Consider the following 27,522-nt stretch of genomic DNA (forward strand, 5'->3'; position numbering starts at 1 on the left):
GATCTCTCAGCCATGGAAACATGTGATTGTGCGCCCTGTTTTGAAGGGCCAGTTATTAGACCCTCTGAGGCCAGAGCATTATAGACTCGTATATCTAGTTTGTGTTTTTTTGGCAAAATTGATAGAAGAGCTGGTATTACAGCAATTGGTGGATTTTCTTAATAATAATGCAGTATTATATCCTAGACAAGCTGCTTTTTGTAGGGGATGTAGCACCAAGACAGCTCTGGTGGAGTTTTGTCGGTGAGATGCAGGGTGTTGTGGATACTGGGGATCAAGTTTTATTGGTATGAATTGATTTAGCTTCTGCATTTGATGTTATTCATCACTCTCTGCTTTTAACAGCTGAAACAGATAGGACTTACTGGTTCTATATTGCAGCAGTTTATTAGTATTTTATCTGAACGTTCGTTCATGATTCTGAATTATCGGCCGTAAGGGGATTGCCCTATGGGGTTCTACGTTTTCGCCATTATTGTTTAATGTATTGTTTAAGTCCACTGCTGAAAGTGATTCAAGGCTATGGAATTAGTCCTTATGTATATGTGGATGATGTATTGTTAGTAGCAAGGATTGCAAAAAGGACTCTTGATTTGACATTGTTGCAGGATTGTTTAACTGCTACGGTAGATTGGTTAGCTAAACATCTCTTGGTAGTGAATGTTGATAAAACTTTGGTATGTTGGATAATGGGCCGACATCCTTGCCCAGAGTCTTTGATTAAAATACTGGGAAAGAGATTGCTGTTAGTAGATACTTTTTGCTATTTGGGGGTTATAATAGATTCTATATCGGACTTTACTGCACATGTTAATGCAGTGGTTGGATGTGGATTTGTTGCCCTTCTTAGGTTGCATGCTATTTGAGGATATGTAGATGAAAAGAGTGTTTTGAGGACAGGCAGGTTCCTGGGGAGGCAAGATTCCCCAGTCCCAGCCTCCTGGTGGTGGTGGTGGTGGTGGGGGGGGGGGGAGCTAGGCGCTGGTAAGGCTTCTTGAGACAGGCAGGCAGGCAGAAGTTTCTGCTCCCTCAGTCCGTCTGTTTCCTGCTCCTGAGTGCTGGGACCCAGATGATTGTGGAGAACAACAGACTGAGGGAGGAACAGATGCAGGAAGGTAAGGGGGCGGGGTGGTGGCCCGAGTGGGGTGGCCCATGTGGCCCAAGTTGGGGGGGCCCAGTGGGGGGCGTCCTGCCCCTGACCCAACTTTGTCTCTCAGCAGCCCTGCGTTGGAGTCCTACGAACTTGCCTGTCCCTCACTATTGTGAAACAGAACTCCCCCCCCCCCCTTCACACACACACTGGCAGGACTGTAGATGGAGGACTCCCGCTCAGTTTAGAGGGAATAGTGGTTGCTGGCAGTTTACAGGATACAATGTAAGCTAATGGTTCTTCTGACTCATAGAGTGGTGTATGAAAAAGTATCTGGGATTCTTACTAAATTAATGAAACAATATTAGCTAACAAGGTCTTTGTTATCACAAGATAAAATAAGAAAGGGATTGTTTTTCTTTATAGCGCCTTCCATGTGAAATACTCTTCTGCAAACTTTACGCTTAAAATATGTAAGAAATCTCTCTTACATGTTTTAAGCGTTTGTTGAAAGCTCATTATTTTATGAAGGCCTTTGCAGTCTCCTTGCCTGAGGATCGGGGGGAGTTTTGTAGTCTGGAATCTGGTATGTGATTGATTTAAATTACCTTGGATTTTAAATGATTTTTTTGAGTGATCTTGTGTCGATGCGTCTTTCCTATTTTAAATAGCATTCTTTTCAGTCTTTTAATTTTTTATGATATACACCGCTGTATTCTTGCATATGTAAGCCAGTGTGGTATAGGAAGTTTAATAAACTATATCATTCCAGAGCCATTTAAGCTGCTCAAAGGTGCAGATGAATTCTCAGTACTTGCTTCATATTGGAAGACTGCATAGAGACATAGAAAAATGTAGGCAAATAAAAACCAAATGGCCTTTCCAGTCTGCCCATCCATGCTAGCTTCTCTCCCTGTCACTCCCTTAGAGATCCTATGTACTTTTCCCAATCTCTCTTGAATTCAGATATTTTTTTCATCTCTACCACTTCCACCACGAGGCCATTCCACGAATTCACCACCCTTTCCATGAAGAATTTTTTCCTCAGGTTACTCCTAAGTCTATCCCTTTTCACCTAAATCCTGTATCCCCCTGTGGCCACATGTCTCACTCCTCACTGGGTTAAAATGAGCCACTTCCACCTTCTGGAGCATACCAGGACAGCACATTTGGCAAGACCATTAACTGGCTTAAAAGTGTTTCCTGCAACTGTTTTTCTATCTAGGGAAGTAATCCAATTAACTGCATTAACAGATAGGCTCTAGCAGGCACTGCAGGATCTAGTTTAGTCTTCCCACCCCCCCCAACACCCGCCCACCCCTGGGACAGCTCTACATTTATAGCAAGTAGTGTAATTAGGGTAATAAGCTAGGAGTGCTCTTACATTACCAGTCAATACCATTTAAGGAGGAAACACTACAAGGATCATACAATACCCTATATGAACTAAAAGACTCTTTATATCAGACTAACATTCTTAATACTGTAGCAACTCCTACAAGATTAAAAAACTTGAAAACACTAAGATGGAGTTAGCAGTCCAGCAGCGAGAGGGGTGCTACCCATTCTTTTGCACTGAGTGCCACATGTGTGAGTATCTCCCGGTTGGTGTGATGTCATATGTGTGTGCTCAATGCAAAGAGCTCCTAGACCTCAGAGAGCGTGTTCGTTCTCTTGAGGCTAGAGTAGCAGACTTGGTAGAAATGAGGGAGATAGAGAAATACATAGACGAGACCTACAGGGATGCTGTAGAGAAGTCCCACCTCCAGTCAGGTAGCCTCTGTGCTGCCTTGGAGGAGGGAGGTCTCCCAGAAGGTGAAGTAGGAAGTACTTCTGTAGCCAGGACCTGCACACCAGGGGATTTACTATCCTCTCGCACCGAGGATATGTCTCCAGTTACTGCCCGGAAGGGAAAGGATAGGACAGCTGTTGTAGTTGGTGATTCGATCATTAGACATATAGATAGCTGGGTGACTGGTGGACGGGAAGATCGCCTGGTGACTTGCTTGCCTGGTGCGAAGGTGGCGGACCTCATGCGTCACCTAGGCGGGATTTTAGATAGTGCTGGGGAGGAGCCGGCTGTCTTGCTACATGTGGGTACCAATGGCATAGGAAAATGTGGGAGAGAGGTTCTGGAAGCCAAATTTAGGCTCTTAGGAAGAAAGCTCAAATCCAGATCCTCTAGGGTGGCATTTTCTGAAATACTACCCGTTCCACGCGCAGGGCCCAAGACACAGGCAGAGCTCCGGAGTCTTAATGCGTGAGTGAGACAATGGTGCAAGGAGGAGGGTTTTAGTTTTGTCAGGAACTGGGCAAAATTCTGGGGAAGGGGGAACCTATTCCGAAAGGATGGACTCCACCTTAACCGGGATGGGACCTGGCTGCTGGCATCATCATTTAAAAAAGAGATAGAGCAGCTTTTAAACTAGGAATGGGGGGGGGGGGGGGGGGGGGGGGGAAGGCCGACAGTTGCACAAAAGCATATGGTTCGGAATAAGGTATCTTGCAAAGATATCATCCAAACAGGGAAGACAGGGTTTCTTGATAGTGAGGTTTCAAAAGATACTGTAGTAGATTCAATGTCTTTAAATAAAAATAATAAAAACCAGAGTAAAATAGTACTGTAAAATAATCAACATGATGTGATAAGGAATAAGAAGTCTAGCTTGAAGTGTCTATATGCAAATGCTAGGAGCCTAAGACATAAGATGGGAGAATTGGAATATATTGCACTGAATGAAGAAATAGACATAATAGGCATCTCTGAAACCTGGTGGAAGGAGGATAACCAGTGGGACAATGTCATACCAGGGTACAAATTATATCGTAGTGATAGGGTGGACCGGATTGGGGGAGGAGTAGCATTGTACGTTAACGAGAGGCTTGAATCAAATAGATTGAAAATTTTGCAGGAAACAAAAGACCTCTTGAAATCATTGTGGATCAAAATTCCATGTGTAAATGGGAAAAGGATGGTGATAGGGGTGTACTACCGTCTGCCCGACCAGGATGAGCAGACGGATACAGTCATGTTAAAGGAAATTAGTGAGGCAAGTAAATTAGGCAACGCAATAATAATGGGTGATTTTAATTACCCCCATATAGACTGGGTTAATGTAGCATCAGGGCACACTAGGGAGGTAAACTTCCTCGATGAAATAAAGGACAGCTTTATGGAGCAGCTGGTACAGGAGCCGACGAGAGAAGGAAAAATTCTAGACTAGTCATTTGTGGAGCGCATGATCTGGTACGGGAGGTAGCTGTCCGGGGGCCGCTTGACAACAGTGATCATAACATGATCGCCTTTGAAATTTGCTTTCAAAAAGGTAAACATAGGAAGTCAAATATGTTAGCATTTAACTTTAAAAAAAGGAAGCTATGATAAAATGAGAAGAACAGTAAAAAAAAAACAAAAACTTAGAGGAGCGACTGAGAGGGTAAGAAATCTACAACAGGCGTGGATGCTGTTCAAAAACACCGTCCTGGAGGCCCAGGCCAAACATATTCCACATATCAGAAAAGGAGGACGGAAATCCAAACGACAGCCAGCGTGGTTAAAAAGTGAGGTAAAGGAGGCTATTGGAGCTAAAAAGGAATCCTTCAGAAAATGGAAGAAGAAACCGAATGAGGAAAATAAGAAGCGGCATAAGGAATGTCAAGTCAGATGCAAAGCGCTGAAAAGAAAGGCAAAGATGGATTTTGAAAGAAAGATAGCGTTAGATACATTAAAACCAGGAAACCAGCAAAAGAATAGGTTGGCCCGCTGGATGACCGGGGTGTAAAAGGGGTGATCAAGGAAGACAGAGAAATAGCAGAAAAACTAAATGAGTTCTTTGCTTTGGTCTTCACCGAGGAAGATTTGGGTGGGATACCGGTGCTGGACAGGGTATTCATAGCTGAAGAGTCGGAAGAACTTATTGAAATATCTGTAAATCTGGAAGACGTAATAGAGCAGTTCTGCAAACTGAAGAGTAGCAAATCTGGACCGGATGGTATTCACCCTAGGGTACTGATAGAACTAAAAAATGAGCTGGCAGAGCTACTGTTATTGATTTGTAATTTATCCTTAAAATCGAGCGTGGTACCGGAAGATTGGAGGGTGGCCAATGTAACGCCTATATTTTAAAAAGGCTCCAGAGGAGACCTGGGAAATTATAGACCGGTGAGTCTGACGTCGGTGCCGGGCAAAATGGTAGAGACTGTAATCAAGAACAAAATTACAGAGCACATTCAAAAGCATGGACTAATGGGACAAAGTCAACATGGATTTAGTGAAGTCTTGCCTCACCAATCTGTTGCATTTCTTTGAAGGGGTAAACAAACATGTGGACAAAGGTGAGCCGGTTGATATTGTGTATCTAGATTTTCAGAAGGCATTTGATAAGGTCCATCATGAAAGACTACAGAGGAAATTAGAGGGACATGGGATTGGAGGTAGTGTCTTACTGTGGATTAAAAACTGGTTGAAAGATAGGAAACAGAGAGTAGGTTTAAAAGGTCAATATTCGCAATGGAGAAGGGTAGTTAGCGGGGTCCCTCAGAGATCGGTGCTGGGACCTCCGCTTTTTAACATATTCATAAATGACCTAGAGATGAGGGTAACTAGTGAGGTAATCAAATTTGCCGATGACACAAAGTTATTCAAAGTAGTCAAATCGTGGGAAGATTGTGAAAAACTACAAGAGGACCTTACGAGATTGGGAGACTGGGCGTCTAAATGGCAGATGATGTTTAATGTGAACAAGTGCAAAATGATGCATGTGGGAAAGAGGAACCCAAACTATAACTATGTCATGCAAGGTTCAGCGTTGAGAGTCACGGACCGAGAAAGGGATCTAGGTGTCGTCGTTGATGATACGTTGAAAACTTCTACTCAATGTGCTGCTGCGGCTAGGAAAGCAAATAGAATGTTGGGCATCATTAGGAAAGGGATTGAAAACAAAAATAAGGATATTATTGTATCACTCCATGGTGCAACTCCACCTCGAGTATTGTGTTCAATTCTGGTCGCCGCACCTCAAAAAAGACATAGTGGAATTGGAAAAGGTGCAGAGAAGGGCGACAAAGATGATACAGGGGATGGGACGACTTCCCTATCAGGATAGGCTGAAGAGGCTGGGGCTCTTCAGCTTGGAGAAAGGCGGCTGAGAGGAGATATGATAGAGGTCTATAAGATAATGAATGGAATGGAACGGGCCGATGTGGAGCGTCTGTTTACGCTTTCCAAAAATACTAGGACAAGGGGGCATGCGATGAAGCTGCAGTGTGGTAAATTTAAAATGAATCGGAGGAAATGTTTCTTCACTCAACGCGTAGTTAAACTCTGGATTTTGCTTCCGGAAAAGGTGGTTAAGGCGGTTAACTTAGCGGACATCAAAAAAGGATTGGAACGCTTCCTGGAGGAAAAAGCCATAGAATGTTATTGAATGGATGAGGGAATAATACAGTATTTCTAGGATGGGTGGGACAAATTGCTTGTTCTTTTGGCCGCTGTCGGTGACAGATGCTGGGCTCGATGGACCCTTGGTCTGTCCCAGCATGGCGATGCTTATGTACTTATGTACCTACAAATACCAGAGAGGCCTGTAACCAGGGGCTACATTCTTCCCAATGAATCTTTGTATGACATTGCAAAATGCATCACAATTAACATATGGGAGAGTACTGTTATTCTAGTTCTGCTAGTGCACACTTCACATACCAAGCTCTGTGACCCACATAGGAATGTGATGCCTGGAATCCTGGTGTTGAGCCTGCAAAAACATTAGTTAAATGACATTTGCAATATGTATATGAGGTGGATGTTCTTAAATAGCAGCAATTAAGACATTGACAGGAGTAAGTCATCTAAAAATGTCTTATGGTAAGAGACACCAATCAGACGAATCAGTGAGCAAGTTTCCTGAACTATTGTCGGGTAAATATCTGAGCATGCCAGTCTAATAAATCAAAGGATTAACTACTACTGGCCTCAGTCCTGGTGTTGACAGCCAGGGCTATGAAACAACGACAGTTTTCTCCATATCTGTTAAGAACACCAAAGGATACAGATATATATCAACAAACAAGGCTTGCAGCCAACAACTCCTTGAGGCATCTGCAGAGCCCATCTGAACTCTTGAGTGGTGAGTACTAGAACCTTGCTCATGTCTTCAGGTGGGCGGGATTATGGTCACCACTGGCTGATTCCATCCATCCCATATTCCTGTAAGCTGCAAGTGACGAATCTTCGTTTCAAAGGTATCATTGCCCACCTTCTGTGTGGTTCAAAGTACATTTTGCTCCACAATGCAGTCACTGTGAATACTAGCATCTGCTATAGCTGAGTTGGCTGACTGTTTTGTGGTTGGCATTATCTCATTAGGGAATAGGGAGGATCTTCTGGGAATCTTTTCTCATTGTTAGTTGCTCTAAACCATTGCATATTAAGGGCCATTTTTAGATGATTTAATCTATTTATTTTTTATTGGTAGATGATGAAATTGTTTCAACACCTCTCTCATGGGCAGGCCATCTTTTACTTAAATTTATACAGAATAATATTTCATTGAAGACCATCAAGAATTTGATTTCAGTACTATGTGAGCTTATCAACGCTGACCCCTGTATTCAGTTTATTTATTCCTCTTTGCAGACCATGGTTGATACTTGGAATGCTATGGGAAGGGAAAGGGAAATGGGACTTGATATTCCGCCTTTCTGTGGTATTTTGCAACTACATTCAAAGCGGTTTACATATATATAGGTACTTATTTTGTACCTGGGGCAATGGAGGGTTAAGTGACTTGCCCACAGTCACAAGGAGCTGCAGTGGGAATCGAACCCAGTTCCCCAGAATCAAAGTCCGCTGCACTAACCACTAGGCTACTCCTCCATGGGAAATTGTTTTCTAAGAAATCCCATGAGGTTGGGTCTGAGAAACTCTTTTTGGTTTCCTGAGGATCGTCGTCGTCTTAATTATCAGGTCTGATGTTGAGAGAGGAAATGGTAGTAAGTCTTGAATGTAACCTGTATGAGTTACTAATAAAAGAAAAATCTCTTTACAGTAGAAAATCTAATTGAGTCCATGTTTTGAATCTCACCCTGTGTTGTACAATGTGATGGGTGTGGTATTTGTAGGAAAAGAGACTGCTAGCTTTGTTGTGAGTCAGAGGAGTGGTCAGTCTGAGAGGAAATTGAACTAGAGAAGAATCTACAGAGCACAGGTTGATGATAGGCAATTTTTACTAATGCTGATCTCCACCAGGTATAGCCCAGTAGTGTTCTTATTTATAAATCTGAGCTCTAGAAGGTGTCAGAGGATCCAGGGTGCTCTCAGAGAATGCTTCTATGTGAGTGACTCCAGTGTTCCAATGCCTCAGTCATAATGCATGCTTTGAAATCTTCTGTGTGAGTACTTGCATTATAAATCTACCTCATCCTTCTACTGAGTGCCTGTTGTGATGTGAAAATAAAACAGCGGTTATTGGAATCGCTGATTGTTGTGGAGTGCAGCTTTCTTTGAAGAAAAAAATACTGCCATATTGAATGTTTTTATTAACTGAAAAGCATTTATATTCTAAGGATAATCTCACTTTGCAATATTCCTCAATGAAGCAAGGGAGGTTTAAGAGAGATCATTCTCCTACTTTTGCATTTCAGGCTGCATACTGTTGGAATTCACTCCCCCTGCTAAATTGCTATTTTAAATTTAGGAAATGAGTGAAAGTGTTTCTTTTTCAAGACATGTATTACCTTGCTGGAAGATAGTTATTGATTTTTTTGTTGTTGTTTTAATCTGTTTTGTAGTTCACTTGACATTATCTAGTTTGTTTATATTGTAATCCACACTGAACTGTTTTGGGGAGTAGCGGAATATAAGTTTTTAACTGTAATTGTAACCTTGGGGTGTAATTTGTATATGTGAGGATTACCCTTGCCTTACCATCTGCAAGTTGCACCTAATCAGGTAGTTACACGAGGACATGCTGAGAGGATGTAAAGACTTTCCCCCTGTTTACTAAGCCGTGCGGCCAGTGCCGACACAGCCCATACAAAGTGAATGGGCTGTGTCGGCATTGCCTCACCGATAGCCGCTAGCGCAGCTTAGTAAACAGGGGGGTTTATAAAGAATTGCAATAAAGAGAATAAAGAAATGAGAGTTCTCTGGACAGTTGAATTTCTCTCTCTCTCTCTCTCTCTGATGCCTGGTTGTTTTAGGTGATGTATATTAAACTTCATGGGGGTTGTTTCAGGCAAGGTCTCATGCGAAGACATTGCAAAATATAATGACAAGACTGAGGAAATTCATAAATCACTATTAGTTGAATAGAGCAGGTCTTTGTATATGCCTTGTTCGTTTGGTTTTGTTCAGCTGGTCAACTACCTATATGTGTAAGTAGCGTTTGTTAAAAAAAAAAAAAACTGCACATCCAAGGAGAGCCAGTGAAGAAGCCAGATCCCGAATGTGTTTTTTAAAACATTTTATACAGTTTTGATAAGTACATTCATGAGACATAACTTATGAAAAAGAGTAAATATATAATAAAGTAAGAAAAAAATCAAATCTAACTTTAACCCACTAAGTAATTGAGACCCACAGGAAATTAATCACAAGAAAATAAAAAGCTGAATATCAATTAGGAAGCACAGAGAAGTCACAAGTTACATAGTAACATAGTAGATGACGGCAGATAAAGACCTTTACGGTCCATCCAGTCTGCCCAACAAGATAAACTCATTTTACTACTACTACTACTACTACTACTCAACATTTCTAAAGCGCTACCAGACTTACGCAGTGCTGTGCAGTCAAACATGAAGAGAGACAGTCCCTGCTCAAAAGAGCTTACAATCTAAAGGACATAACAACAGAGACAAATCAAGTTAGGACAGCATAGTACATCTGATTACACAATAGTTCATAGGGACAGACTAATAGATCTAAACAGCTAAAGACAATTAAGGTATGCAAATGCATAATACAGGCAGATTGGTAGTGGTATTGAATAGAGGAGTAATGGTTAGGTTAAGTGCCAAAAGCAGAGTCGAAAAGATGGGCTTTGAGCAAGAATTTCAAGATGGGTAGGGATGGGGCCAGATGTATCAGTTCAGGGAAGTCTATTCCAGGCAAAGGGTGAAGCGAGGCAGAAAGGGCGGAGTCTGGAGTTAGCGGAGGTGGAGAAGGGAGCAGAAAGGAGGGATTTGTCCAGTGAGCGGAGGTTCTGGGTAGGAATGTAGGGGGAGATGAGGGTGGAGATGTAAGGAAGGGTAGCAGAGTGAGAGCATTTGTAGGTTAGTAGGAGAAGCTTGAATTGTATGTGGTTACGGATCGGAAGCCAGTGAAATGACTTCAGGAGAGGGCTGATGTGATCATATTGGCTCTGGCGGAAAATAAGATGTGCCGTGGAATTCTGAACAGATTGAAGGGGGGATAGATGGCTAAGTGGGAGGCCAGTGAGGAGCAGGTTGCAGTAATCTAGGCGAGAGGTAAGAAGAGTGTGGATGTGGGTGCATGTGGTGTGCTCAGAAAGGAAAGGGCGAATTTTGTTGATGTTAAAGAGAAAGAAGCGACAGGTTTTGGCGGTCTGCTGGCTATGAGCGGAGAAGGAGAGGGAGGAATCAAAGATGACTCCTAAGTTGCAAGCAGATGAGACAGGGAGGATGAGGGTGCCATCTACTGAAATAGAGAATGGGGGGAGGTCTGAGCAACAATAAGTACGACCAGAATCCCCAAAAAGATAAATCACACAGACAAGTACAAAAGGTCAAACACACTAACACCAAATCTACACTCCAATACCCATGGGATACATAAATGAGAGATCAGCGATCAACAAGACTCTGATAATTAGAGACTGAATAGAAACGGAACAACTAGGGCTACTGTTCATTATGGAAACATGGCTATGCCTCACAGACGGCCCAGCACTGCTCAACATATGCCCACCAGGATACAAAACAGTACACATCAACAGAACTAAAAAGAAAGGTGGCATAATTGCACTAATATACAAATCTTCCTTCACAGCATTAATATACAAATCTTCCTTCACAGCTGAACCTATCACCAAACACACATCCTCAACAATCTAAATCCTGGCATGCAAAATCACAGACACCACAATAAATGGCCAACTATGCACTATACTGATATACCGCCCCCTCCCCCCCCAGGAAGCTGGCCCAGTGCTCAAGACGATTTCCTGGATTTCGTATCAAACATTTGCACAAATCAACCAGAGGTCATACTACTTGGAGATATCAATTTACACCTAGAAAAACAGCACAACACCAATACCAATACTTCAAGACAGAACAAGCCACTTCATCCCACACAAAAGGCCACCTACTGACATACTAGCCCACAGGTTCTCAACCAACAATAACCACACATTAGAAAAACACAGGTGGGAAGAGGTGATATGGTCAGACCACGGAAAACTCACATTTACACTAAAATGGAAAAAGAACACCTTTACAACCAGAGGAAAGGTGGATAATTATACCTTTTGGACAACAGCGATGAATGAATACGACATTGTCTCACCCAACACCATCTACTTCATCAGAAACTGGGACAAAATAAGTGAAAACACTTTGAACAAAATAACACCATCACATATTTCCTACACAATTTCGAAACCAACGATGATCACATCACAGCAGATAGAACCTGGACCACCTTTAAACCACCCGAAACCAAAACAGTCAAAACATTACTGACTAAATACGCACATGCAAACTGCATGCTAGACAATTGCCCCAACTATATGATGAAAAATACACTAGACTGGTTCATTGAACAGCTCACAAAACATATCACATACATGTTTTCGAATGGACAGTTCCCATCTGATAAGGGCAACGACATACCCCAATTCCTAGTGGCCTAGTGGTTAGGGTGGTGGACTTTGGTCCTGGGGCACTGAGGAACTGAGTTTGATTCCCACTTCAGGCACAGGCAGCTCCTTGTGACTCTGGGCAAGTCACTTAACCCTCCATTGCCCCATGTAAGCTGCATTGAGCCTGCCATGAGTGGGAAAGCGCGGGGTACAAATAAAAAAATATATATATATCACAAACTACAGACCAGTAGAGTCACAACAAGTAATGGAATATTCAATCCTTCACAAGTCTCAGTTGGGTTTCAGACAACAATACAGCATAGAGACAGAACCATCCTGATAACAAACTTCAGAAGTCTAATAAGGCAAGGAAAGAAAATCCTACTACTACAATTCGATATGTCAAGTGCATTCGACCTAGTAGACCACACAATACTAATGGTCCTGCTCGATAACATGGGAATCAGTGGTGCGGTAGCAACATGATTTAACCAGATCCTACATTGTAAAGATGTCTAACCAGCTATCAGTCTCTTGGACCTCAGAATGTGGGGTACTACAGGGCTCGCCAATATCACCCATATTATTTTTTTATGATGGCCCCACTCGGGGAAAAAAACTGGAATAATTGGGTTTCAGCCTATTCGTATACACAGACGATGTCACCATCTACATACCGTTCAACAACAGCATCACAGAAATACTAGCCAAGGTCAAAAAAGGCCTGGACCTTATGGAAAACAGGGCTACAACCTTCAAACTCAAGGTAAACAAAGACAAAAACCAAATTTCTGGTTCTATCTAGCCTGCACAACCACATATCTTATCAAAAATTCACAATCAACCACCAAACATACCAAATCGAGACACAGCTAAAAATATTGGGAATTGTCTTCAGCAAACATCACTGGACAATTCAAGTATCTGCAATTGTATCATAATGTATCTGAACACTATAGAAATTGAGAAGGATTAGAGACTACTTTTCGAGACAATCATTCCGGCTTTTAGTGCAATTGATGATACTGTCAAAACTAGACTACTGCAATGCAGCATATGCAGGATGCAAAGAAACCACACTAAAATCCATTTTTGTTTTGTTCCATTATGGCAGAAAAATGTCCAAGTGTTAGGAATGCCCAAATCTTGCCCTTAACACATTCTCAACATGCCCCCTTGTGATTTGGATGCACTGCAGATGAACAACATAGAGAAACATCTAAAAAATGGGTTTAGAAAATAGCAATTTGGATGTTTTTGTGAGAAAAACGTCCATCTGCCAGTTTATGCCACTTTTTGGATGTTTTTCTGTTCGAAAATGAGCCCCTTTGTTAGCCACTTTGGACTTTTTGAGGGATTTAGTGGTTTATAAAATGCAAGATTAGGTTAGATTAAAATACCGCCAGTTAGACGTCCCTGTGCCTTGTTTCCCTCATTTATAATTTAAATATTTCAGTTTGTAAAATGGTTGTTCAGGATGGACATCTCAACATCTGGACATCTTTCTTGTTCGAAAATAGCTGCGAGATGGATAGTTCTTTTGGATATTAGGACAGGATGTTCTAATTCTGACTTGGACGTTCTTTTCGAAAATGTGTGTGGTTTAAAAGTGAGGTAGGGCCTTGGAGAGGTAGTCCTCTTCTGCCCCCCCCCCCCCAATCAGAGGAGAATCCATATCAGGTTCTTCCAGAATCAGAGCCTGGATCTGTGAGCGCCCCCCCCCCCCCCCCAACAAAAAAGAAAAAAGTAAAGGGAGTGTTCTGGGGGAGGGGATGTGGAAACACGGTGGGGTTAAAAAAATTTTCTGAAAAACAAAGTAAATCATGTAACTGAAGGGAACAATGAGGGAGGGTTTCGTAAACATAAGGAAATCAATGGTAGTGTAGTATTTTAATCATCTACCCATTAATTCACAGAACATTTTTGTATATTTTTAATTGGTTTTAGGTGAGGTTTAGCTGAGGATTGATGACTGAATTGTTGCTATTTTATGCTGGATAAAGGTGAGCCATTCGATATTGTGTATCTGGATTTTCAAAAGGCATTTGACAAAGTACCTCGTGAAAGACTCCAGAGGAAATTGAAGAATCGTGGGATAGGAGGTAGTATCCTATTGTGGATTAAAAACTGGTTAAAAGATAGAAAGCAGAGAGTAGGGTTAAATGGTCAGTATTCTCAATGGAGAAGGGTAGACAGTGGGGTTCACTAGGGGTCTGTGCTGGGACTGCTGCTTTTTAACGTATTTATAAACTAGTGAGGTAATTAAATTTGCTAACGACACAAAGTTATTCAAAGTCGTTAAATCGCAAGAGGATTTGGAAAAATTATAAGAGGACCTTAAGAGACTGGGCATCTAAATGGCAAACGACGTTTAATGTGAGCAAATGTAAAGTGATGCGTGTGGGAAATAGGAACCCAAATTATAGCTACGTAATGCAAGGTTTCACGTTAGGAGTCGCCGACCAGGAAAGGGTTCTAGGCATCATCGTTGATGATATATTGAAACCCTCTGCTCAGTGTGCGACTGCAGCTAAGAAAGCAAGTAGAATGTTAGGTATTATTAGGACAGGAATGGAAAACAAAAATGAGGATGTTATAATGCCTTTGTATTGCTCCATGGTGCGACCGCACTTCGAATATTATGTTCAGTTCTGTTCACCGCATCTCAAAAGAGATATAGTAGAATTAGAAAAGGTACAGAGAAGGGTGACGAAAATGATAAAGGGGATGGGACGACTTCCCTATGAGGAAAGGCTAAAGTGGCTAGGGCTGTTCAGCATAGAGAAAAGACGTTTGAGGGGTGATACGATAGAGGTCTATAAAATAATGAGTGGAGTGGAGCGGGTAGACGTGAATCGCTTGTTTACTCTTTCCAAAAATACTAGGACTAGGGGGCACGCAATGAAGCTACAAAGTAGTACTAATCGGAGAAAATATTTCATCACTCATCATGTAATTAAACTCTGGAATTTGTTGGTGGAGAACGTAGTAAAAGCAGTTAGCTTAGCAGGGTTTAAAAAAGGTTTGGATGGCTTTCTAAAGAAAAAGTCCATATATTCACTGCTTATTTCTAGGATACTGTCAAAACAAAAAATAAGCCAACACTCTGTCAAGTGTAAAAAAATCACAAACTGAATGTACACAAACGAATATGAATGCAATTCTTTTTTAAAGTGGAGTCTCAACCAGCCAAAGCTAAGTGCTGTGCATATTTTGATTATTTTGATTAGATTGAGAGAGTGGGACTGATAAAAGTTATAAATCAGTGATAAGATAAGGTTGGTGGAGGTCGAGTCAATGATTAAATAATGTACACGAATCAGTCATTCACCTATTGAGTGAAAATTTTTTTTTTCGTGTTAAACATATGAGACTCCACTTTAAAAAAAGAATTGCATTCATATTCGTTTGTGTACATTCAATTTGGTATTTCTAGGATAAGCAGCATAAAATGTAATGTTTTGGGATCTTGCCAGGTACTTGTGACCTCGATTGGCCACTGTTGGAAACAGGATGCTGGGCTTGACGGACCTTCAGTGTGTCCCAGTATGGCAATACTTATGTACTTGTGTAACTTGAAACTAGAGTTGTGGTTCTGTTTGTCCAGTTGGTTTCTCTTAGCTCATCAAAACTGCATCTCCATGAATACAATGTAGCAGAATAGGAACTGATTAATCTGTTTGCTCAACATGCAGAGAGAGACAGTTTTTGGTGCTTCTGTGTTTGCATTGCATAGTGCACAATGTGTGTGTTTCTGAAGTGCTGCATTTGGAGAACCATATGTATGGGGGCTGGAGAGAGTGGCAGGAACCAGAAGATGGAGCATATGAATGGGGCCTAGAGTGGAGTGAGGGAAAACCAGAAAATGGATCATATGTATGGGGGCTGGAGTGGGGAGGAACAGGAACAAGATGAATCGTACGTATGAAGAGGTCAGAAGTTGATTTGATCATGTGTCTTCAATTCTCCGTTCCTTGTATTGGTTACCGATCCATTCCAGAGTGCAGTACAAGGTTATATGTTTAATTCATCAGGCATTGTATTCAAGTTGTGTTCCTCAGTATTTAAAACATGTGATTTAGGAGTATCAGCCATACAGGTCTTTGCTGTCTGAGAATGCAAAATGTTTGGCATGTGTTATAGAACATTCTTGGCTATATGCCAATGCGTGGAAATCAACTTTTTCAATAGCAGGACCTCAGATTTGGAATAGATTCCCAGGTTACTTGAGATTGTGTAGTATTCGGGTTCAATTTGTCAAATTATTGAAGACTTACCTATTTGAACATGCATGGAATTAATATTATTTGCTGATCAATTGGAACACTGTATTACAGTGTATTGGTTTTATTTTGATTGTGTATGTTGATTCTGTTATCTGCCTAGTTGTAGGGGGGCTAGAAATGTTTAAATAAATAAATAACTAGGGAGGTGGTGTGGGACAGTGTTAATGGGAATAAAAGTTTGTATGGTATAGATTTACAGTATTGTGCATTGTTTTATAGTGTAGACATTGAGAAAGTAATGAAAGCCCTATCAATAGTGTTTTATCAGTGGAAATCATGGCTTTGATTATTGCCTTTATTCACAGGCATTCAGTGTGGGTTATTTTGCCTGCCTGCTGAAGAGGTGGTCCAGGTGGTGGAAATGGGAGGGGCAGAGGGTGTGGCCGTGGAGCTGGGAAGGGGAACAGGAAGGGGTTCTAGCAAGTGGTGGGGTTTTCTCTTTCAAAACATTTGCAGCAGGAGACATTCACACCTCACTGCTGTAGCTCCAGCCAGATACAGTTCCCTGTATCCTTTTATGCCATGGTATTTATAAAAACTACTTTAAAAAAATTCTCACCAAAGAGAAGCCTATAAAAATGAGCCTTAATGCACATTTCTGTCAAGACGGTACATAAGCTTGTCACAATGTACTCCTTTTGCTCATGTTATCAGCACACTCTGCAACTGTGTATACTGTGCGTGACTCATTTTTGTGTGTGAAGTCTTTTCTAACAGTGTGCTAATATTCCTTTGTTTGTTTTTACCAGACTGCGTTAGGAATGGCTCTCTCTCTCTCTTATTTTTCAGGGCTGTGAATTTACTACACCTTCGAGAATAAAATTGGAGGTTTGACTCATGCCAGTGCCGCCACCGCCACCACCTCCCCCTCCCCCTCCTTTACAGATTTCTGGTGGGCCAGGACCGCCACCACCACCGCCGCCACCTCCGCCATTCTCTCTGGTAAGGCTTTCTTTATCTTTCTAGAGGGGTGTGGTAGCCGTGTTAGTCCACTTTTAAAGGTAATCAATAGAAATAAAACAAAATAAAACATGGAAAAGAAAATAAGATGATACCTTTTTTTATTGGACATAACTTAATACATTTCTTGATTAGCTTTCGAAGGTTGCTTATTTCCGATCTGAGGAAGAAGGGCAACCTTCGAAAGCTAATCAAGAAATGTATTGTTATGTCCAATAAAAAAAGTATCATCTTATTTTCTTTTCCATGTTTTATTTTGTTTTATTTCTATTGATTACCTTTATCTTTCTAATAAGAGTGTACACTAACTCATAGGCAGAAATTGAATCCACAGGCAATGTCTCTCCTTGCTTTAACTACAGTAAATAAAGTGCTCCTAGAGAGCTGTAGTTGTTAAAGGAAGAGTGGGGAGCATAGACTAGGTCTGTCAGCCAGTTTTCTAAATGCTTGTTGGAGGTGATTTGGTGAAGTATTTTCTGTGTTTAAAGCCTGTTTTACACAGGGCTGTGGAGTCAGTACACCAAACCTTCGATACCTTTATTTTCCTGCTCTCCGACTCCAGGTCCAACTCCGACTGCTACTGATATTAGGCTTTAAATATTTTGTTCTGGATTTAAAGTACTGATAAATATAATTTTAGATTCAGGACAAAGATACATGTAAAGAGTAAAGTGATACATTTACCATCTACTATAATAAAATGCACCTCCAATGTTCTGAAGCTGACTCCGTGGCTTCACTGAAGGATTCATAACGGTGTCACATCTCTCTGCTGCGCCCTCACGTCAAAACACGATGATGTCGAGGGCGGGCCCCGCTCTCATGTCAAAACGTGACTAAGGACTAAGGACTAAGGGAACAAACTCGAGACGGCCAGGGCTTTCAATAATGGGGGCAGGGGAGACAAGAATCGCTGGGTGGCTGGCGGGGGGGGGGGGGGGGCAGGGGACAGAGGACAATTGCTGGGTGGCTGGAGGGGGGGCAGGGGACAGAGGACAATCGCTGGGTGGCTGCAGGAGGGGGGCAGGGGACACAGGAGAATAGCTGGGTGGCGAGGGGGGCAGGGGAGACGAGAATCGCTGGGTGGCTGGAGGGGGGCAGGGGACAGAGGAGAATCAAAGGGTGGCTGGAGGGGGGACAGAGGACAATCGCTGGGTGCCTGAAGGGGGGGGCAGGGGAGAGAGGAGAATCGATGGCTGGCTGGAGGGGGAGGCAGGGGACACAGGAGAATCGCTGGATGGCTGGAGGGGGGGGGGTGCAGGGGAGACAGGAGAATCGCTGGGTGGCTGGAGGGGAGGCCAGGGCAGAGAGGAGAATCGCTGGGTGGCTGGAGGGGGGCAGGGGACAGAGGACAATCACACATACTCTCTCTCTCTCACAGACACACTCGCACCCAGTCTCACTCTCTCTGTCACACACACACACTCGCACGGTCCTGCAAACCACTCAGAGGGGGGGACAGGCAGGGGGTCCTGAGACCAGAGGGGAGGGGAATGTACAGGGGGAGGGGATTCTGAGACCAGAGGGGAGGGGGTCCTCAGACCACAGAGGGAGGGGAGAGGTATCTCTGTGACTCACACACACTCACAGTCAGTGTCTTTCTCACTCTCACAGTCTCTCACCCTATGTCTCACACTGTATCACATTCACTCTGTGTGTCACACAGTCACTCTCACACACTCTCGGTCTCACAGACAGTCTGTGTATCGCACACATACTCTCTCACTCACACACACTCTCACACACAGTGTATCTGTGTGAAACACACTCTCTCTCACACTCACTTTGTCTCACATACGCACTCGCACACTCTCATTCAAACACACACTCTCTCTCTCACACTCTCTCTCTCACAGACACACTCGCACCCAGACTTACTCTCTGACACACACACACACTCGCACATTCACTGTCTCTCACGCAGTCACTCTCACACACACTCTCTCAAACATACACACTCCGAGGAAAACCTTCCTAGCACCCATTTCATTTCTGTCAGAAACGGGCCTTATTTACTAGTATATTATAATGTTTTTTTATTTTGAAGCTGGAGTTGGAGTCAGTACATTTTTACCGACTCTGACAAACTCCACCCAAAATTGATTCCGGCTGACTCCATAGCCTTGATTTTACATGCAGAAAAGGGATTAAAAAAAAAATCATCACCTTTATTTGATACACCGCAAAGTCAATTAAAATTATTTAAGTGGTTTGCAATTCAAAGGATAAGGAGCAAACAAGACAAGCAGCAAAGACAAAGGGAGAGACAGAAGGTAGAAGTTAAAATTTATGCTTAATATGCTGCGCAAACACAGTTATTTAAATAAAGAGGGGGAAAACACCAGGGAGAGAGGCATTAAATATGCAGAGACTGGTGCAAAGGGCTGCCTTACGGCTGAACCATAACAGCCACATACTCATCTGACAGTAGGAGCACCAAAAGGTTACGGTTACTAGACAAATGTCACACATAAGTGTTCCCATGTGCGTAGTTTGACAAAGCAGAGGCAAAGTTGTGTCTACATTTATTTGTTTATTTGTAGAATTTGGTATACCGCACTATCACAGAAATATCACAGCCGGTTACAAACATCCCATATTAAAACGGGTAAAAGAATGAAAAACAAGTCAAAAGCAAGAAACAGATGTTAAAGCACAAAAGGGAGGGAGGATTTCATACCACAACATGTACCACTTACACCTGCTTCAGGGCAGGCATAAATTGTTGTGAGCACCTGTGTGCTGTTGCAGCTGGTCCTAAGATCCTATTTTATAAAGACACCAAAGCTGTTTTAATAAAATAGGCAGGAAAAGAAGCACAAAAGAGCCCTCAAGACTAGAACAATGTTGAAATCGTTAATACAAACGACCCGACATGGGCCACTTTCCGGTGCAGAAAAACCAATGTACTCTTTAATGGAAAATGAAATCCAGAATAGTCCTTCTAACACATCAAGTTCAGCAATACATTATCCTAAACATGTCCAAGCGCAATAACTGCTCCCTTATATGGTGGTGAAGCCCCGCCCAGTGCATCCCAGGATGCACTGTGAAGGGCTGGGTGCTGCCATTTTAAAGGCGGCACTGGAAGAGGAGGGAGTGTACTACTCCCTCCTCCGCCATTCAGGTACCGGGGGCGGGGAAGAGGGCTGCTAGACCCACCAGGTTGGGGGGGGGCTTGTGTTTGCAGGCCACCAGGGCTTTTTTTATTGGGGTGTAAGGAGGGCTGAGATCCCCTAGATTTCCAGCCCCCCATGAACTTGTGTCTGCTGGATCTCCAGCCCCCCTGTTGCTGGCTTGGTATGGGGGTTCGAGGGGGGGGACTAGGCTTTTGACAATCCGAACCTGTCAAACAAGTGCAGGGGGATTGTTCCTAAGCACATGCTCAGGCACAATCCTCCCGCACTTTTACCCTATGATCAGAGATAATAGCATGCTTAAATTTGCATACTATTATTTCTGATCATAGGGGCAGTAAAGCGCCATGCTGTTCCAGCGCTATTTGTAGAGCGTTGTTTGGAACAGCGCAGGGCTTTTGATCATCTTCACCTCAGTGTTTCTCAAGTCGTTACTGGAGTACCATCTTGCCAGTCAAGACTTCATTCTACCATATCTTGGTTATTATAACTCTTTATATGAGGGTCTTACATTGACTTTATTATGAAGATTACAACTTCTTCAGAATATAGCTTCCAGACTGATTCTTAGAGTTAATAGATTTGAGAGAGTGACTCCTATTTTTAAAAGGTTACATTGGCTTCCGGTTCACTCGCATTTTTAATTTGAAATAGCCTGTATGGTTTTTAAAACTTTAGTGGGACAAAATTCAGTTTGCATATCTAAATATCTGATTTTACTGTCTGTTGGATGAGCTTTTTGTTCTAGACATCTGAATACTTTGTTGTTTCCAAATTTCTGAGGAGTCAGGCTTAAGAGCTACCTGAGCAATTCTTTTCAATATTTAGCTGTAACAATTTGGAATGGTATTCCTTAACAGATTAGATCTATTTTGTGTTTAGAAAACAGTTGAAGGCTTTTTTTTGTTTTGTTTTCAGGTATAGACTCAGTTTAATTTAGATTGTACTATTTTAGTGTGTTATTTTGTAATTCCATCTGATTGAGATGCTTCTTTTCTTGTAATCCGCAATGAGTCCTGTGGAGATATAGCGGTATATAAGTTATGTATGGTATATACACAATGAATATGTATGAAAAAGATCTGCATGCACTGTTTTCAATCTCATGCTTATTCATTGAGGATATGATATAATTTAAAAGCTTCTTTGTCTCATATGAACATAAGAATAGACATACTAGATCAGACCGATGGTCCATATAGCCCAGTGTCCTGCTTCCAGCAGGGCCCAATCCAGGTCACAAGTACCTAGCAGAATCCCAATAGTAGCAAGATTCCATGCTACCGATCCCAGGGACAAGCAGTGACTTCCTTGTCATCACCAGGAGATGAATCCATTAACTGATGAGTTGTATCCGCTTACCAGCAGGTGGAGATAGAGAACACTGAAAGACACAGTGACTCTGGACGGCCAGCCTCCTTCTGCCTTCAGTATATCTCTATCTCCCAGCAGGTGTGGACGTCACTTTAGCAGCTCCTGGATTTCTGCCTGGGGAGGCTCCTGTGCTTTGCCAGTAGAGCGGGGGTGTTGTGGCTGGTGGTACCCACTTTGAAGGCATACTTGGTTTTGTTCCCTGTCCCTGCCTTACCCCATACCCCCATCCTCCCGGAGTCCCTCTGTTGCTGCCTGCCTCCAACGTTCCTCACAGTGTAAAAAAACAAAAGTGCACGCTTGTACAGCGTAGCTATTCTGAGGCTTTCTCCAGAGATTTTGGTACTGTGCAGCGTGACTGGAGCTCGTTGACTCGGTCTTCTGAGGTGAGAGTGGTGCCCAGCTCCTCCGGGGAGGTTCCCGCGGACAGCGTCCTGTGCAGGGTAAGTTTTGGTGCGAAGCCGCCATTTTATTTCTATATTTCCGTCCAGTCGGGCGATGTCTGCTGAAGGAGTTAAGCGCGGCTCCTGCTGTGGTAAACGGTCAGCAGCAGGGCTTTGCAGTATGTGCTCTTTAGACGTTCGTGCTAGTACGGGCATGGCAAGCGGCGATTTTTCCCGCTTGATGGAACTGGCAACAGGCGCCATTTTGGAAGCGCCGCATGACTCAACCCTCATGGTTGCGGAGGAGTCTGGGTGCAGGGGGATGCCTCGTTCCAAGGCTGCTAGAGGAGCTCCTTCCTCCGCTTCTCCTAATTCAGGGGCGGAGGGCCAGGGTGAGGTTTTCTCCCTGGAATTTGTGCTGCTGATGCACAAGGCCTTTATGTTAAAAAGAGCTCTGCCGGAGGCTCTGACACTTTGTTGCGGACTGGATTCCCGCCAGGTTTTGATAGCCCTGCGGTGGCTGCTGATTTTACTTCTTCCCCTGAGCGTTGGACTGACGCTAAACGTAGACAGGTAAATTCCCCGTCTGAGAGTGGCGTTCCTCCCTTCCCCCCCCCCCCCGTGGTCAGGCTGCCCTGCCCCCATCATACCACACCCCGACGCACAGTCACCTTAACCTCCCGAGAAAGCCAGATTCTATAAACACGGCCCGAGGCTCCAGATTTAGGCCTGCAGAGGTGACATCAGGAGGCGGCACCCTGAATTCTTCCCGCTGCAGGCCATTTAAAAATGTTACGAGCAGAAGTACACACGCCCAAGGACCGGCATTGCCAGCAGGGAAGCTTGACAAGTGACCCAGAGCAGGAGCAATTGAGCCGCAGAGGCAAGCTGTGGGCCCCCTCAGAGAGAACATTAACCCCCTCCCAGACCCCCATTAAGGGCTGCTGGTAAGTTAGGGTGTGGGGCACGGCTCGGACTGTGATAGGACTGGAGGTTGGGGTTAGATGAATAACAGTGAGGAGATGAAAGGCAGAGATTGATGAGGCCTGGAAGGCGATGAATACAGGGGCTGGAAATGGGGGACTGGAAAGTGAGTGAAATTTAGGTTATAGGAGGCTAGAGAAGGAATGAGAGAGGGGTGGGGATGGGAAGAGAAGGGAGGAAAGTGTAGGAAGTGGAAAGCTGATAAATAGGTGAAAGAGGAGACTGAGGATTGTGGGGAGAAGGAGGGATGAAATCTAGTTACAGATTCATAAAAAAAAGGCAGTTGAGAGTGTTGGATTATTTGTAGTAAATAATTAGCAGATTTTAGTACACACAGCTTCAGCTTTAGAAATGTTAATTTCTTTCTTCATCTCTCTCTCATTCACCCCTGAATAATTCACTGCTGAGTCACTTTAAAGTTGAAGTAACAAAACATCTGTTTACTCACAGTTTGTAGTTAGATTATAATCAGACAGGCTTATATATACATATTACTATACATTTGTCTTATCAGCTCCTTCCATGTGCTTAGATGGTAATGGATGCTCACACCACCATAGATCCTCTCAGGTTAGGAGAGATCATGAGCTCCATGTGCTCCATGTGCTGCATCTGCTGCATCTAACCCCCACAGGAAGTTGCATAGCTGTGTGACCTCTCTAAGTAATTCACATCAGAGGTCACAGAGTAATCACAGAGAAATAATAGGTGACAGGCAATGCATGTAAAAATACAATTACATTCCAACAAACCCCTTCTCATGCATAACTGTCATGCAATTATTTATTCATACAAAGTCCAAGCTTTATACGCAGATTCACAAAATGTTCTCTGGGTAACGGTTTGGTCATGATGTCAGCTGTCATCTCACTGGTGTGACAATAGTGTAGACTGATGACCCCTTCTTTCGCCAACTCTCGCACGTTGTGGTATTTCGTTGCGATGTGCTTGGTGCGTGACTGAACCTTGTCATTCTGTGACAGTCGGATGCAGCTCTGATTATCTTCCATTATCTGGATTGGTCTCTGTTCAGCTATTCCGAAATCCAGCAAAAGTTTTTCAATCCACATCAGTTCTCTGCACGCTTCCGATACGGCCACGTATTCAGCTTCTGTAGAAGACAAACTCACAATAATTTGTTTATGACTGGCCCATGAAATTTGTACATTTCCATACATAAACACATATCCACTTGTGGATTTATAATCAGAATGATCCCCTGCCCAATCTGAATCACAGTAACATATTAGTTTTGGATTACTATTGGCTGAAATCTTTAATTTACAATCAATGGTACCCTTTAAATACCTTACCATCCTTTAACTGCAGTCCAATCTGATTTGGTAGGTGAGCTGACCCTTCTGCTCAAAATTCCTACTGCATTTGCTATATCAGCCCTGTATGTGGTAGCTAGATATATAAGCTTACCTATGGCTGATCTATATTGGATGTTATCTGGTAAAGGTTCTCTTACTGTTTCATCCTTCAGAAAATCAGTGATCATGGGAGTGCTTACAACTTGGGCATCTTGCATACCTAAACTTTCAATAAGCTCATTTATTTTCTGCTTCTGGCTTAGAAGATAAGAACCATCATTTTGTTTCTCAATTTCTATACCAAGATAGTATGACACATTACCAAGTTCTTTTATCTCAACATTGAGGTTTAAATATTTTACAATGTCCTTGTACTCTTGCTCACTTTTGCTTGCAATGAGCAGATCATCAACAAAAGCTAAAATGTATGCATATTGTCCATTTGTGCACCTAGTGTACAAGCATTTATCTGCTTCACCTTGCTTAAATCCTAAATTTGTCAATATTTCATGCAATTTTTCATTCCAACATTCTGCACTTTGCTTTAATCCATAAAGACCTTTGTTTAATTTACACACTAGCTGTCTTTGTTTTGTATTTATGAAACCTGTTGGCTGTTCCATGTACAAGTCTTCAGTTATATCTCCGTGAAGAAACGCTGTTTTCACATCAATGTGTTTGACTTGCATGCCTTTTGAGACTGCAATGCTCAGAAGTGTTCTGATTGTCATGTGTTTCACTACAGGTGCAAACACTTCATCAAAATCTTCTCCATATTTTTGAAGATATCCCTTTGCCACTAATCTGGCTTTATACCTTTCCACTTTTCCTTGTGCATTCCTTTTTAACTTGAATACCCATTTGCATCCTATAGCTTTCTTGCCAGGAGGTAATTTTGTAAGAATCCAAGTATTATTTTTATCCAATGCATCAATTTCTTCTTGTGCAGCTTTATGCCATTCAGCAGCTTCTTCTGCTGGCATTTCTCAATCTCATCCCATGTTAAGGGCTCTTGAGCTTCTGCTGACTTTGTTAGGTAAGACAGTCTTGGGGGTGGAACACCTTTGTTTTCCCTGGATGAGCGTCTGACAACAGGTTGGTCTGACCTTTCCGCATCCTCAAAATCTGAGAGTCCTTCTCCAATTGATTCCCCTTCTCCAACTGTACTGTCTTCTTCAATGATCCTTTCTGTGTCTGCTTCCTCTGCCTGTTCCTCGTTAGATACAGGTGAGTTGCTTTCAGACATCTGCCTTGGTATGGCATTTATATACACTGGCATGTCTATTATGGTTCTAGTTTCATATTCTGGATGATAAGGCTCATCTGGGATAATCCAGCCTTTATCAACCCTTTTGTTTTCATCAAAACATGTAACATGTCTTATGCCAACAATGCCAGTTTTCAGATTCAAAATTCTATATCCTTTGTGTCCTGGAGCATAGCCAACTAAAATGCCCCTTTCTGTTGTGGAATCCAGCTTATGCCTTCTTTGCTTTGGTATAAGAGCATATGCTGTACTTCCAAATGTTCTTATGTGTGACAGGTTTGGCTTCCTACCATGCCATGTCTCATGTGGTGTGCGCTCAGCGCCTTTAGTTGGCATTCTGTTTTGTAGGTACACTGCTGTGAGAATGGCTTCCCCCCATAGTCTTTTAGGGAGATTGCTATCTGACAGCATACATCTGGTCATTTCCACAAGTGACCTAAATTTTCTCTCTGCAACAGAATTTTGCTCTGGTGTATAAGCTACTGTTGTGATATGCTGAATGCCTTCTTGTTCTAGAAATGTGCACATGCTTTGTGAAGTGAACTCACCACCATTGTCGGTCTGAAGAACCTTTGGTTTTCTTTCAAATTTATTTCTCACCATGGCTACGTATTTCTTCAGCATGTCTGTGACTTGACTTTTTTCTTTCAGCAAATAGGCCACACAATATCTAGAGAAATCATCCAAGAATATTAGCACAAATCTGTTATTTCCCAATGATGGGATATTAAACGGTCCACATAAGTCACTGTGTATTAAGTCCAGCACTTTATTACTCCTATTTCCTGTGTATGCAGGAAATGAGGGTCTCACACCTTTTTGAGTAACACAGTCTATGCATTTCTCCATTTTACCAGCATCTGCACTTATCTGAATGCCAGTGGCTAGTTGCCCACTGTGAAGATCCTGGATCACCTTAGAATCACGATGTCCCAGGCGGCGGTGCCAGATTTCCAGACTACATTTACCATCATTCTTCCTTACTTGCGCCATATGTGAGGCTTCACCTGAAATGCTCAGTTTATAAACATCATTATGCATAAAAGCTTCAGCATACACTTCATCATTTTTAGAGATTGTGCACTTACTGTTTTCAAAATGAATCACAAATCCCTTCTTATCTAATGTAGATACACTAAGCATATTACAAACTGCTTGGGGAATATACAAGACATCACTTACAGGAATTTCTTTAACTTCATTAGACACTTTGCATTTTAAGAATCCAATACCTTTTGCTTGGATCTTAGCAGTCCCTGCGTTTGCAGTTTTAAGAATACCTTCCTCTGGACACATTTCCTGAAAGAAATCCTTACAATTGGTTAAATGGCATGTGCTCCCTGAATCCAAAATCCAAGTACTTTCATTTGAATTATTATTTACCATAGTCAAAGATTTTTCTGCCATTAGAAAGCCCTTGTGTTTATCTTTGTCCTTCATACATTTCCTGGTTTGAAAATTCTTTAGTTCCATTGGCTTAGGTGAGCTAGAGGGAGTGTTTTGTGTTTCCTTACACCATTTAGATACATGTCCCTCCTTTCCACATGAGTAGCAAATCAGCTTGCCCTTGGGTGGAGTTTTCCCATAGCTCCGCCTTCCTCTGTTCTTTGCCAAGAAATTTGTTTCATTTCTCTCTGACTTGCTTTGAGAACACATCTCCTCAGAATCATTTATTATGCATTCCTGCCTTAGTTTTGATGTTGCCTGTTCAAAAGATTGCCCTTCAATGGCCTCATTTACAGACCTAAAAACATCAAACTTCTTTGATAGTGAGGTAAAAAGAAATGCTCTTTTCAATGCATCACACATGGGAATTCCAGAAAGTTCTAACTTTTGAAATGAAGACATAAGATGCATAATGTGATCATTACATTTACTTTTATCCCTTAATTTGGTTTCATT

The 27,522-nt window shown here is 42.5% G+C and overlaps 1 protein-coding gene across 5 annotated transcripts in view; it reads left to right on the forward strand.

Annotated features, from left to right (window-relative positions):
- The window catches only part of WIPF3 (WAS/WASL interacting protein family member 3), a 140,683-nt gene that overhangs the window by 56,148 nt on the left and 57,013 nt on the right, over nucleotides 1-27,522 (forward strand). For 3 of the 5 annotated variants that reach the window (XM_030202493.1, XM_030202514.1, XM_030202509.1), the window contains exon 2: nucleotides 16,992-17,144. In XM_030202493.1, coding sequence (XP_030058353.1) covers nucleotides 17,040-17,144 — 105 coding nt within the window. In that variant the 5' untranslated portion in view covers nucleotides 16,992-17,039. Of the gene's footprint in view, nucleotides 1-7,064; nucleotides 7,216-8,414; nucleotides 8,480-16,991; nucleotides 17,145-27,522 lie in introns of those variants that run through there. The other 2 variants (XM_030202497.1, XM_030202501.1) reach the window with 2 other exon arrangements.

This window comes from Microcaecilia unicolor, chromosome 1, assembly GCF_901765095.1.
Source record: "Microcaecilia unicolor chromosome 1, aMicUni1.1, whole genome shotgun sequence".
Taxonomy (NCBI): Eukaryota; Metazoa; Chordata; class Amphibia; order Gymnophiona; family Siphonopidae; genus Microcaecilia; species Microcaecilia unicolor.